Source organism: Lagenorhynchus albirostris, chromosome 18 (genome assembly GCF_949774975.1).
Source record: "Lagenorhynchus albirostris chromosome 18, mLagAlb1.1, whole genome shotgun sequence".
NCBI classification, from domain to species: domain Eukaryota; kingdom Metazoa; phylum Chordata; class Mammalia; order Artiodactyla; family Delphinidae; genus Lagenorhynchus; species Lagenorhynchus albirostris.
The window spans coordinates 76,552,955-76,566,346 of record NC_083112.1 but is presented as its reverse complement, the minus strand read 5'-3'; the positions used below and the strand labels follow the sequence as shown (position 1 = coordinate 76,566,346).

The window sequence follows — 13,392 nt, the reverse complement described above, 5'->3', positions numbered from 1 at the left end:
TGTCTGCTCTGCCCTGAGGCCTGCCGGGCCCTGTGCTGGCCTTGCCCTGTCTCTGCTGTTTTAGGCCCTTATTCTTGTTTGCTATGTCTCACTTAAAAAAAAAAAAAAAACAACTTATCTAGACGGGAAGGTGCGCAAATCATCGGGTTCAGCGCAACAGATCCCCCACCACACCCATGGCCACCCTCCCTCCAAGCCCCCAATTTTAGTATGTGTTGGCCATGTTTTCTACGGGCTGTTAGGTCTTTTAAATTCCTTTCGGCAACCAGGCTTCCTTGGAAAGATACCAGCACACACGCCCCCATATCCACGCTGCGGGGTTCTAAGTGCCTCCCAGCCCCTCATGGCCCCGGCCTGACTGCTTACACACCGCGGAGCAAGAAGCAAGAATGACGGGGAACCGCCAGTGGCCTCCAGGGCACGGGGCAGCGAGAGGCTGGGCCGCGTGAGCCCGCGGAGGCCGCTGAGGGCTACGAGGCAGAGTCTGCTTCCCGACCCCAGGTTGGGGGCATCTCGGTGCCTCCCGAGGACTCAGCGACCTCACTGTGGCCAGCGGGGCTGGCCGAGCTTGGCGGGCGGTACCTACCCAGATCCTGGTTGTGGGCCTTCTCCTGGCCCTCGAAGTACAGCAGGCTGTATCCGCTCCAGAGCTTGTTCATGCCCACGGGGCACATGGGGTCCTGCTCCGTCTGGCTGTGCTTCACCAGGAGGTGTCCGATGCTGACGCTGCGGCCGGGCATGCCGGGCAGGCCGGGGCTCCCGGGGCGGCCTGGCTCCCCTGGGACCCGAGACAAAGAGGCCGCCTTGCAGCTGCCGTGCGGACCGCGGCCCACGTGCTCGCTGCGCGCGTGGCGACATTCACAGCCCTGCTCTGCCTTTCCCCAAGGGCCGGGGTCTCAGTGGCTCTGCCCTTTGGGACCAGGAGCCTCCTGAGGAGGCCCACACCCCATCCCCGTGCCCTAACGTGGGACCACAATGATGGGAGTGAACAAGGGGCAGGGACTCAGCCTCCCCCGCGAGCCGTCCCCCCAGGGCGCCCCGTTCTGAGCAGGAATGAGCATCAGGAAGTCAGAAGGGTCACGGAAGCACCGTGTCCAGCCCCGCCCACCTCCTCTACCCCAGGCGGCAGGCCCCCTGCTGATGCTTCGGGGAGCGGCCATTCCCAAGGCTGGAAGCCCACCTCCCCAGATGTCCACCCAGGGGCCCGATTCTGGCCCTGACGCTGCAGAACGGCTGATCTGCCCCCAACAGGACACCCCTTCAGACCTCTGGAATCAGCCGTCCTGGGTGACCCTGCCTTTCCGAGGACGTGCCGTCCACCCTGCACCGTCTTGGCCCCTGGCCTGGATGCGCCGCCCCCGCCCCGCCATGCGTGTCTCGGGTTGCATCCCCCGCATTTTACACTCCTGGCCGTGGGTCGCCGTGTGCTTCCTGCGATCTGGGCGCTGACCGTGCAGCCCGCCTCTACTGTCAGCACGGTGCTCACACCTCGGGCTCAAACCGAGCGCAGGTGGATTACACCTACTCTCAAGACTTTTTTTTTTTTTTTTTTGCATGAATTGCTATTATTTCTGGCCTATCCCATCCTGCACACGTGCAAATAATTTTAAGAAGTCGATGATATAAGACTTCACAGCGGCTCCTGTAATGTAATCGGTGACTTTCAGTTCATAGTTTCCGGCCTTCAAGAACTTTAGGAATCTTGTCTCTCGAAATATGTCCGCTGCTTCCTTCTCTGAGGCACCTGCAGATGTCTCAGAGGAAGGAAGGAGGCTGGCCTGTCCTGGGGACTCTGTGCCAGGTGTTCTGCCAGGTGCGGGGGACACCGGGTGGGCGCAGGTATATGGGCCTTGCCCAGGACCCAGGCTGCAGCGGGGGCCCCAGGCTCTGGGCTAGGGGGTGCAGCCCCTCATCTCTGCTCACCTCGGGGCTCATCTGACCCCTCCCCGTACACCACAGTCCATTCAGCAGACTCACAGCGGGACCTGGAGGAAGCTCCCTGCCCTCTGCCCCCTCTGTCACCATCACTCACCTTCGTAGCCAACGGGCCCCTGCAGCCCCACGGGCCCCTGGTCTCCTCGGAACCCGGGAACAGCTGACACGCCGCCTCTTCCCTGGGGCCCTGCCTTCCCTGGAGTCCCGCGGAAACCTGCACAGCCACCGAGACACGCGTCAGAGCCCCGGGAAGAATGCGGTGCTCCATCACGGGTGCCCAGCCAGTGCTTCCCAGCAGGGGAACAGAAGTGAAAGCAAAGCAACAGGAAACGAGGTGTGGCCCCGCAGCAGTGCTCCTACCTGGTTCTCCCGGGCGGCCCTGGGGTCCCATCTCCCCCTGAGGCCCCGGAGGGCCTCTCCTTCCCTGCGGACCCACTGGCCCCCGCTGGATGGCAACCCTCTGGGGGATTCCTGCAATCCCCGGGGCGCCCACAGCACCCGGGGCACCTGGAAAGGGAAAAGAAAGACCAGATGATGCGTGAGGACCACTTTGCTCTCTTGCTCTGGTCTCTATTCCATTTTTGACCCACTGAACCAATTCCGGAGCTTCCTTTGAGCCACGGCGCTCTCTAGAGGGGGGGTGGGTGATAGCCCACCTGCAAGGCGCTCAGAGCCCTTCCAACGACCCGTCACCACCACGACCCTGTGACAGAATGACCTCAGGGGCGCCCCCTCTGAGACTCACTTACCCGGGAGTCCTCGATCTCCTTTGGGTCCTTTGGGGCCTCGGTCTCCCACACTCCCGGCGGCGCCTGTGTTGCCCATGAATCCTTGCTCCCCTCTGGGCCCTTCCGGACAAGCAGGACGTTGAGGACACGTGAGGCTGGGCGGGGGCTCTGGCCATCTCTGACCAGTGCCGCCAGCCTCCCCGAGAGGAGCCCCCCACGGGCACCGACCCTTACCTTTTTCTCCCAGGAGCCCGAACACGCCAGGCCGGCCCTGGGGCCCGGAGTCCCCGACCCATCCTTTGGTCCCCGGGTTTCCGGGGGCTCCTGGACTCCCCTCATCTCCTTTGATTCCAGGAAGAGCCACGGGCCCAGGTGGCCCCTGGGGACCTCGATAACCTGTTGGCATCAGTCCCAAGAAAGGTAAGTGTACACAGCAGGAAGGCACAGTCACGGCCGGGAGGCCGGATGCAAGTCACCCGTTCAGGGGACCGGCTTTGGCGAGTGTGTAACGCTGGGCAGCTTTGCTTTGTATTGTGGTAGAATACACGTAACATAAACGTCAACATTTTAACCATTTTTAAGTGTACAGTTCCGTGGCCTGAGGTGCATTCACGCTGCTGTGTAGCCGTCACCACCATCCTTCTCTGAACTTGTTCATCTTCCCAGCGGAAGCTCTGTCCCCACTGAACACCAACTGCCCCTCCCCCGGCTCCTGGCCCCCACTATCTGCTTTCTGTCTCTATGAATGTGGTCACTTAGGGAGCTCCTATCAGACGGTATGTGTCCTTTTCTGTCTGGCTTATTTCACTCAGCGTCATGCCCTCAAGGGGCCAACGAAAGCGTTCTATCCCTCAAGCAATCAGGTCGTGGCCAGCTCCTGTCCCCAGAGATTCCAATGTATCCCAGTGTGAGCCCTGCTTACCTTCCAGGCCAAAAATCCCAGGCGCGCCTACGTCACCTGGTAACCCAGAGATGTTGGAAGGGGGGGTGATGCCTGGAGACCCCTGAAGTCCTGGGCTCCCAACCGGGCCTCGTTCCCCTTAGGAGGGAAATAGAAGTTGGTTAGTACCAGCACCCAGCCTTTCACCTTGTTTCCTCCCTGTGCCCTCACCTGTCCAGGAGCAGGGCCAACAAGGAGAAGCAGTGATGGAAGGCGCCCAGCGCAGGCTCTCAGGGCGGGTCTGGGGAGAGAGGGGCCGCACTGCCTGTCCCCACTCCCACCAGCCCCCTCTTGCTGCCTAGAGGGTCCCGTGGACCTGCCTCTGCTGGGATATTGTCCTCACCGGCATGCTACCTGCTCAAGGGACAGTTGATGGGGCTACCTGGCCCTACCCTGAGGGGAGGGCGTCACTGACAGGGCAGCCCTTTTGGCCCAGAGAGCACCCGTCGTGGGAAGGCTCAGGGTGCCCGGCGCTGGTATTTCAGGCCTCCCCGTGCCGTCGTTCAGGATCCTGGATCCCGACGATGTCCAGCGTCCCGGGCAGAGTCCGTCCTCACTGCCCACAGATTCTGTACTTGCCATCCTGCTTCCCCAACTGAGATTTACTGGTGACCCCCAGTCAATACCCGCAGCGCTCTTGGACACGCGGGAGGGAGAGAGTGAGTCCCAGCTCAGAGTGTCAGCAAGGATCCTCCTACTGTCTATTTCGTGCCACGTTTTCTGCACTTCTGTGCTTTTTGTGGGTGATTTCACTGTTTAGAGTGGCCCCCAAGTGTCACGCTGAAGTGCTGTCCAGTTTCAGGAAGGCTGGGATGTGCTTCACAAAGAAAACTGTGTTATACGCGCTTGCCTCAGGCCTCAGCTACAGTGCTGGAGGTCCTGTGCGGGTGGCCTGAGGCTGGGTCCTCGGCCCTGGGTGGGCTGTGCAGGTGGCCTGAGCCTGGATCCTCACCCCTGGCTGGGCTGTGCAGGTGGCCTGAGCCTGGATCCTCACCCCTGGGTGGGCTGTGCTGGGTCCTCAGCCCTGGGTGGGCTGTGCTGGGTCCTCGGCCCTGGGTGGGCTGTGCAGGTGGCCTGAGCCTGGATCCTCAGCCCTGGGTGGGCTGTGCTGCTGGCCTGAGCCTGGGTCCTCAGCCCTGGCTGGGCTGTGCTGGGTCCTCAGCCCTGGGTGGGCTGTGCGGGTGGCCTGAGCCTGGGTCCTCGGCCCTGGCTGGGCTGTGCTGGTGGCCTAAGCCTGGGTCCTCAGCCCTGGGTGGGCTGTGTGAACCGCACGCCGCCCCCCAGGACTCACAAAGGCCCCAGCTGGCCGGCCTTCCTCCTCCTGCCTTCAGATCAGTGCTGTGGGGCTGGGATATCAGGGAATTCTGGACTTTGCACTTAATGAAAGGGGAGAGGAAGGTGACAGACCCTGGAGAATCAGATGATGCGGTCCGTGGGCCTTGAGATACCCGCCCCCCATAGGAGATCAGGGTCTCCGGCCTCCTCAGGGCCTGGCTTCTCCTTTGGGTGTCGATGGGTCTAGCTTCGGGGGTAATTCTGCCCAGAGCACGGGCGCTCAGGCCCTGGTCTCGGAAGCCCAGGGGTGACGGGCCCGTCTGGTCCAGCACCCCTGCCGGCTGCCCAGACGGCGCCCGTGGACAGCATGCTGGGCTGAGCTGGGGGTGGGTGCGGGCCCCGGCCGTCAGGAGACAGGTGCTGGGCCGAAAGCACCTGCTGGGGCGCTTCCCTCTCAGTTTTGGTCGAGCCTGGTTTGCTGGTGGATGGGCAGGGGGTGGGGCTGGGGCTCGTGCTTAGCGGCTGAGACCACCTGGCTGCTCCCAGCGCGGCCCAGGCCTGGCGCGCGGGCACGGCTCAGGGGCTGTGGTGCGTTCATCCACTCATCTACCCAACGCTCCCGTGCGCGTGCCACAGCCAGGGCCCTGTGCCGGGTGGGGGCACCGAGGGGATGGAGTGTGATCTTATCTGTCCTACAAGGGAGTGTGGTCAATAGCTAACCCCAGCGGAGTACGATTATGACGGCGTATAAACGATGGAACGCTAGTGGGAGGTTTGCCACAAGAAATTCTCCCTAGAGGAGCCGGCACCTGCCCTGCCCCCGGCCTCTCATCTCTCAGACTCACGGACACTGTGGTTCTGGGGGTGCAGATGGTGATACTGGGGTGTTGGCCTCACCTGGGACTCCACGCTCCCCTTTCCGTCCCGGGGGTCCTGCGGGGCCTGGAAGGGTGTTGGCCTCTCCTGGGTCACCCCTGGCCCCGGCAGGACCTGGTAAGCCGGCGTCCCCGTGGATGTCCGCACCTGTGGCCGGGTTGACAAGCAGATGTCAGCGTCTTTGACCGGGCAGAGTCCATTTTCATGAGTGGAGGGATAGTAACGCTCTCAGTCAGACCCAGAAACAGAGAACCCAATGGCAGCTGTGGAGACGTCAGCTTCCGAGGTGGCCTTGGTGCCCCAGACCCTGCCACTTGGAAGGAATCCTGGGGATCGTAACTGAACCCCTTTGCTTTATAGGGGAGACCACCGAGGACCCCCGGAAAAATCCCAGATTCCAGGACGCAGATGGTCCTGCAGCTGAGACCTGCCGAGGGCCCCGGGCTCCTGGTGCTAAGCCTGAGTTAGGCTGAAAAGGGAAATGCTATTGAAAACCTTCCCTGTTCCCACATCAGGGGCTCAAAGTCGTTGGTGTCAGTGACATAACTTGACCATCTAAACTCGAATTGAAATGTTAATTGAAGCATGAGTGTGTGAATTTACATATGATTCCACACATCCAAATTTACCTGTAGACAGATGAACGTTTGATTACGTAAAACATCTATAAAGAGAATATTCTAAAAGCAGTGGTAGAACTACGGGTATTTTTTTTTCTTTTGCTTAAGTGTATTTTTTTAAGCTTTTCTCTACTCAGCATGAACTTTTATAATCTGAAAACAATTGTCCTTAAAAAACATATATTAATAATATGCCCTGCAAATATTATTAGTCCAGTTAATACATTTTAAAAATTAAATGCAAAGACAGGGCATTAAGATTTAAGATGAAAGGAACTAAATTTAAAATAAAGAAATTTCAGGGAAGACACTGAGAGTTTTGCACATGTGATGGCATCTTCCCAGAGGGGGACAAGGGTAAAAAGGAAGCTTTCTGCACAAAGGGGATCTCATCCCCCTTGAGGAATAGATGGACACGCAGATGGCATTGAGATCCCAGCAGGGGCTAATCACGCAGACCTCATTCTGTCACTGGCTTTTGGCAAGGACGGGCTTTGTTATCTCCTTCAGGAAAAAAGGGTCACGATAACTTCCAAGAGCAGCTTCTCACAATTTCTTAAAGGTCTCACTTTCTTCTCCTTACGGAACACCCCGCCCCGCCAAACCCCCCATACGCCACTGCTGTGAAGGGAACTGTCTTTTCTAAACCCATCTGTCAAAGCCCTAACCCGCCGTGTGATGGGGTCTGGAGGGGGCCCTTTGGGAGGCGTTTGGGGTGAAAGGGCCCCTGATAGGATTGGCGTCCTTATAAGAAGAGATAACAGAGAGCTCGCTCTCCTTCTCCACCGCGTGCGGACACAGCGAGAAGCCGGGAAGAGGGTCCTCACCCGGACTCTGCCACACGGCACCCACCCCAAGCTTCCCGCCTCCAGACCCGGGAGGAGTAACTAACTCCCTGTTGGTTGGGCCCCCGGTCTGCAGCGTTTTGGGGGAGGAGCCAGACGGGACTGAGTCCCCGTGGCCTCAGGGACGGAGCCCGCCCTGCTCCCTGAGCTCCCCGACCCCCGTCCAAGTCCCTGACGGCCCACCCGGTCCTTTGCCCCACTGCCATCTGGTACCTGGGGATCCTGGGAAGCCTTTGGTGCCTGGCAAGCCGTGTAATCCGCCGATGCCGCGGAGGCCGGGCAGACCTGTGGAGGACCCTCGTGGTTATTCCATGGCGGAGCAGAGGGAGACCCTTAACATAACCAGATGCTTTTTTCTGCTGTGATACGGTCGCCCATCCAGTGTGTTCGAAAGCTGGGCAAACCGGAAGTACAGCAAATACTGTGACATGTACATCAGTCACTTCTGTGTCACCCAGGAGAACCATTAACCTAAAAATTGGTTTCATGGAAACTTTTTACAGACTCGTTACCGCCAGAAGGGGACTGGGCAGTGCCGTGTGTTTCTTTTCCTGATCCGTGAGTCACCGTACGTATAAAAACGGTGCTTGGAACCAACAGCCTGGTATCATTTCCATCCCTTCTGGATTTCCGAGGACCAGCCTAAAGCGGGACTTGGGAAGCAGGCGACAGCTCTTCCTGTGATGCGGGCAGTGAATGTGGAGTCGGGGTTCGCCCCCCTGAACTCTGGACAGGAGAGTGTCCAAGGGCCTGTCCCCTGACCTAGGCCTGTCAAGGCCGGGCCGAGTAACTCCCCAAGCCCCCCAAGGGCTGCACCAGACCTCGCTCAGTGGGGACCCTTGCATCTGTGCCTCTGCACCGCCCAGGTGCTGACTGAGAGTCACCCTGAGGTCTCCCGGCAGGTTTCTGTTCATCGTTCTGGGGAGTAAACGCCTCTTTGCAGGTTGCCATTGCTTCGTGTCTGCAGAGAGGGGAGGGGTCTTACCTGGTAGGCCTGGGCTCCCCGGCCAGCCGTAGTCTCCTTTGGTGCCGGGCACTCCCGCCCGTCCCGGCTCTCCCTGAGGCCCCTGCAGCCCTGTCAGTCCTGGAAAGCCTGGGGGACAGACACATCCTTCAGGGGGACACAGGAACCCCGAGGCCTCGTGGCCTCCAGCTCGGGTCCTGCCTCGGGGAGGAACTTTGCGGGAAAGAACCAGCTTCCCTTCCACGTGGCCTTGGACCCCGCATTCAAGTTCAGCAGGGTTAGCGCAGCCTGGCCAAACAGAACAGCTTGTGTATTCGTAATCTCATTCCATCGTGCACATAGAAGCCTGGGGAGAACCAGAGACCCCTTGAGGATCAGCCCGTCTGTGTTCACAGATCCCGGGCAACAGCGAGCAAAACGGCAGCAAGAAAAAAGCACAGAACGAATTCACTCGTGTAACGCGGGATCCCCCCGTGAATTCTGCAGTTGAAATGCACGAAAGGCAGCCGTCACAGGAACTGTCTAAACATGTACAGAGACAGGTGGTGGCCGCACAGACACGGCCATCGGCCCCGTGCCTCCGCTACAGCTGGGCTGGGCTGGACCTAGGGAGGGACAGGTGGGAGGGAGCTGCCTCGCCTGCGACCGCGGGGGGAAAGCAGACGGGCAGAACTGGCCGCCCTTGTTTTGGGACCGGCCGCACTCGGCCTCACTGGCCACCGCACCGTCCAGCCGGGCCCAGGGAGGGCAGGCTGGGGGAAGGTGGTGTGGCCTGGGATTTTACCTGTTTGCCCTTTAAGTCCAGGAGGGCCCTGGACTCCTGCCAGGCCGGTGATCCCAGGGAAGCCGACATCACCCTCTGATCCTTTCTCTCCGAAGAATCCCTTTAGACCTGTAACCACAGCCGTCGTGTCACTGGGGCTTAAGGCTCGTCGGGTTCAAGGGGGCACCAGGTAAAGGATGCTGCCTTCACACTGGTGCTTCCAATGGGAGTGGGGGTGGAAATCTAGACGGCGCCTTCCTCAACTAAATTTCTACCTAATTCCCTGCTCTGAGCCTGGCACCCAGCGGTCTGCGTCCTGGCATTCGCACCCTTGTGAGCTCCACCCACACCGAGTAGGGCTGAACCGCGTGAACGCCAGGACACCGTGGACGTGCCACTGTGCCACCTCGAGCCCAGCTCCTACAGACCATCCCTGCTTTCACTCTGTCCCCGCTCTGGAGGAAGCCAGCTGCCACGGCGTGAGGACACTCAAGCTCGCGGGGAGGAATTGAGGCCGCCCGCCGAGAGCCGCCTTGGATGTGGATGGTCCGGCCCAGTCTAGCCTTCAGGTGAGGCAGCCCGCCCGACCTCATGACCAGAATCTCACGAGAACCACCCTGTTTCCGGATTCCTGGCCTCAGGAACTGTCAGATAACAGCAGCGGTGGGTGCTCTAAGCCGCCACATTCTGGGCACCTTGTTAAGCGGCAACAGACCCCTCACCTGAGCCCTTATCTGAGTGGTTTCTAACGGGTGCTGTGCCGGGGAATCCGGGGGGTTAGTCAAAACATGAGATGTCTGAGCCCCTCAGGTCTGGGTCAGGCCCGGAATCTGCCTTTTAGACGAGCCCCTCAGGTGCTTCCCTGCTCATTGGTGGACTTAGAGAAGCGCGGCCTTCCCGTCAGTGACACTGTTCTGTGCCACAGGTTTTGGTGTTTCTGGGACGCTGGAAGATTCTGGAAACTTCAGACCACCCCGATTCTACACAGTCACTTTCGCCAGTGTCTCCTGAAATCTCTGAGGCTCTTCTCAGAACAACTACTGTCGACGTGCTCGCGGTCTTGAAGAAAACCACCTAAGACGTTCTGCTTGTTTTCTATGGATTACTTTAGTGTTTTAAAATCTGCTCCAAACCCCTATTTACCTATTTCTTCCATAAACGGTCTCCACCACCTCCACCTGGACCCAGAGTCCAGTGCAGCCTGTCTCTCATCCTCCGAGGAGGGACCAGGCCAGAGCCCCCGGTCCCCGGGGCCCTCCCACTGGCAGGCCACGCTGCAGGGGCAAGCGCTGTGGCCGAGCCCACTTCTTACACCGCACTTGTCTTCGGGCGAACGGAACACCCCCGAGGATGCTGACAACTGACACCGCCCCTCTGCGCCTAGGATACAGTCCCCTGGGGATGGACACAGTGGGAGGCTCCACTTCCTGGGCTTCAGTTTAACTAAAAGCTAAACGTTCAAGGGGGAGCAGCCATATTTCCTGGGGTGGGGCAGCTTCTCTTCACACACATTTTCAATTGAACAAACGAGGCCATTGTTAGTGACATATGTGGCAAAGATGTGGCATTTCTGCTTTTATAAACCAAACTGCCAAAGTAATTGTTTAGGATGGGAGATCCAGCCAGCTTAAGGTACCCTTGTGTCTGGGAATAAAGCCGTCGGGAGACCAAACTGTAGATCTACAGGGAGCCCAGAGGAGTTCATAGGTGAGGTTACCTGTCCCTAAGTGACGGCCCTCCACTCCCAAGCTAGACTGAATGCCCCTTTCCATTCTGGCGCGTTCTCTCAGTAAAGCTCAGCGCCCTCCTTGTTGGCCGAACACACGGACAGACTCTTTCCCCCAACCCGAGCCATCCCTAGGCAGACCTGTGGGGTCTCCCAAGCTAAAATCCCAGGAAGGAGGCATCTATTCCAAGTCCCATGGGATATGACACAAGCAGGAATTTTGACCTTGAACTTCAGTGATGCTCAGAGAAGGAGCGTGAGCTGCCATGCCACGTGACACCCCCTGACGTACACAGGGCTGGGGGGCCGCCCCTTGTCTTACACGGTAGAGAGGTCTGACTTCCACTCCCCTTTCACAGTTTGCAAGGGCTCTGGTCACTTGCTTCGCGCCCTAGGATGTGTCCCAACAGAACAGGCACGTGTGGTACATTTTAGAGGCTGCAGCTCCTCCCACCCACTGAATGTTGATTCTCTCCATCTTCCCTCTCAGGGAGAGAAAGGTTTCCTGACGTCGTCTTCAGGCTCAATTTAATTACAAATTCCAGTCTTCCTTACACGTCGGGCTTAAGGGCCTCAAACCATCCCTACATCGTGATCGTGGGCTCACTAAGTAATGCTACGGTCGGCAAGCATGAGTGACGACAGACCAGGGGGCAAGGCTGCGGAAGATGAAGGGGTGGAGAATCGCTCGGGTACCTGGTGCTCCAGCGGTGCCTCCTTCCCCCTTCAGGCCTGGACTTCCTGGAAGGTCTATAGTGTTTCCAATATCACCTGTTAGGTGCAAAAAAGATGGCTGAAGTCAGGTCTTCCTGTGGTTAGTTTAGCAACTTCTATGACACTACCTTCCTAATAAGAATAATTTGCTTCAAAGTAACTAAGAGCACCCACAGGCCTGATGTCCCCACACTGCCCGGGATGCCCTGGATCGGGGATGCCCTGTTTTCACCGTCCCAGCAACACTCACCAAAGTCACCGATGGGGCCGATCTCGCCGTGAAGGCCTACTCTCCCCGGAGCTCCCTTGTCGCCCTGGGGCAAAGCCAAACATGAAACCATCTCACATGGCCGTTCGTGAAGTTTGTAATTTTTTTAAAAAAACTTTTTGTTTTATATTGGAGTATAGCCAATGAACAATGCTGTGACAGGGGTTTCCCTGGTGGCGCAGTGGTTAAGAATGCAGGGGACACGGGTTCGATCCCTGGTCTCGGAAGATCCCGCATGCCACAGAGCAACTAAGCCCGTGTGCCGCAACTACTGAGCCTGCGCTCTAGAGCCCGTGAGCCACAACTACTGAGCCCCCGTGCTACAACTACTGAGCCCACGTGCCACAACTACTGAGCCCGTGCGCCTAGAGCCCGTGCTCCTCAACAAGAGAAGCCACCGCAATGAAAAGCCCGCGCACCGCAATGAAGAGTAGCCCCTGCTCACCGCAACTAGAGAAAGCCCGCGCGCAGCAACGAAGACCCAATGCAGCCAAAAATAAACAAACAAATAAATAAATTTATTAAAAAACCCTGATGCTGTGACAGATTCAGGTGCACAGCGAAGTGACTCAGCCATACGTGTACATGTATCCTTTCTCCCCCAAACTCCCCTCCCATCCAGGCTGCCACATAACGTTGAGCAGAGTTCCCTGTGCTATACAGTAGGTCCTTGCTGGTTATCCATTTTAAATATAGCAGTGTGGACATGTCAATCCCAAACTCCCTGACTATTCCTCCCCCCAACCCTTCCCCCCGGGAACCGTAAGTCCGTTCTCTAAGTCTGTGAGTCTGCTTCTGTTTTGTAAGTAAGTTCATCATTTCTTTTTAGATTCCATATATTAATGGATATCATACGATATTTCTCTTTCTCTGTCTGACTTGGTGAAGTTTGCAATTTTGAAGGGTCAGCGTATCCAGCTGTTCTGCTAAAACCAACTCTCAAGGTTTGCGATGTCATCATTTTGTAAAAAAGTCCTGCAGTTTTTCAGTGCGGAAGCTGGTTCGCACACCTGTTCTTATTAAACTGTAAAGCAGTAATGACGGCAGTTTCATTGAAATAAATAACATCAATGACACGGACCATGGTCGTGACAGTGGTAGTAATAATCATGGCTGACTATGCCCTACCCTCTGCCAGGCTTACCCGGGCAAACATGTTGGGTACCATCTCAAGAGCTCATTCAAGCCTCATGGCAGCCTGTGAGGTGGGTACTGTTATTGCCCATTAGAGAGACGAGGACGTTGAGGCACAGAGAGGTTCAGTGACTTGCCCAGGGTCGTTCAGCCCTTAAGTGGCAGAACTGAGTCTTGTCCCCCAGGGACCGTGGACCGCAGTGCTCGGCCAGCAGGCCACGGGGAGAGGAACTCACAGAAGATGCCCACTTACCCTACTGCCTGTGAAGCCCGGAAACCCTGAGATTCCGGGGGAGCCGGGCACGCCGGGGAATCCTGGTGACCCGGGCACGCCGGGGAATCCGGTATCTCCTTTGACTCCTTTGACGTAGCCTGGTTTCCCCGGCAGCCCAGGGACTCCCGACAGCCCGGGGATCCCTGGCATTCCGGGAAGGCCTGCAGGGAGACTGAGTGTGAAGTTCTGGGGGGACCCTGCTCCACTCCCCCGGGCCCCCGAGAACCACCCGCCAGCCCCTGGTGCGGACGTCAGGGTGTCAGGAGGGCTGCAGCACAGGAGGTGGCCTGGGCGCTGGGGCGTCTCTGCTACTCTCGCACACTGCGAGGG

The 13,392-nt window shown here is 58.2% G+C and overlaps 1 protein-coding gene across 2 annotated transcripts in view; it reads right to left on the bottom strand.

The window, feature by feature from the left end:
- The window catches only part of COL4A2 (collagen type IV alpha 2 chain), a 177,951-nt gene that overhangs the window by 4,345 nt on the left and 160,214 nt on the right, over nt 1-13,392 (bottom strand). For both annotated transcript variants that reach the window (XM_060129545.1, XM_060129546.1), the window contains exons 34-46: nt 13,042-13,223; nt 11,637-11,700; nt 11,369-11,443; nt 8,968-9,075; nt 8,205-8,312; nt 7,433-7,504; nt 5,776-5,901; nt 3,586-3,702; nt 2,898-3,059; nt 2,685-2,783; nt 2,296-2,442; nt 2,033-2,149; nt 587-778 (exon numbers count right to left, since the gene is read on the bottom strand). In XM_060129545.1, the coding sequence (XP_059985528.1) occupies nt 587-778; nt 2,033-2,149; nt 2,296-2,442; nt 2,685-2,783; nt 2,898-3,059; nt 3,586-3,702; nt 5,776-5,901; nt 7,433-7,504; nt 8,205-8,312; nt 8,968-9,075; nt 11,369-11,443; nt 11,637-11,700; nt 13,042-13,223 (1,569 nt within the window). The remainder of the gene's footprint in view (nt 1-586; nt 779-2,032; nt 2,150-2,295; nt 2,443-2,684; nt 2,784-2,897; nt 3,060-3,585; nt 3,703-5,775; nt 5,902-7,432; nt 7,505-8,204; nt 8,313-8,967; nt 9,076-11,368; nt 11,444-11,636; nt 11,701-13,041; nt 13,224-13,392) is intronic.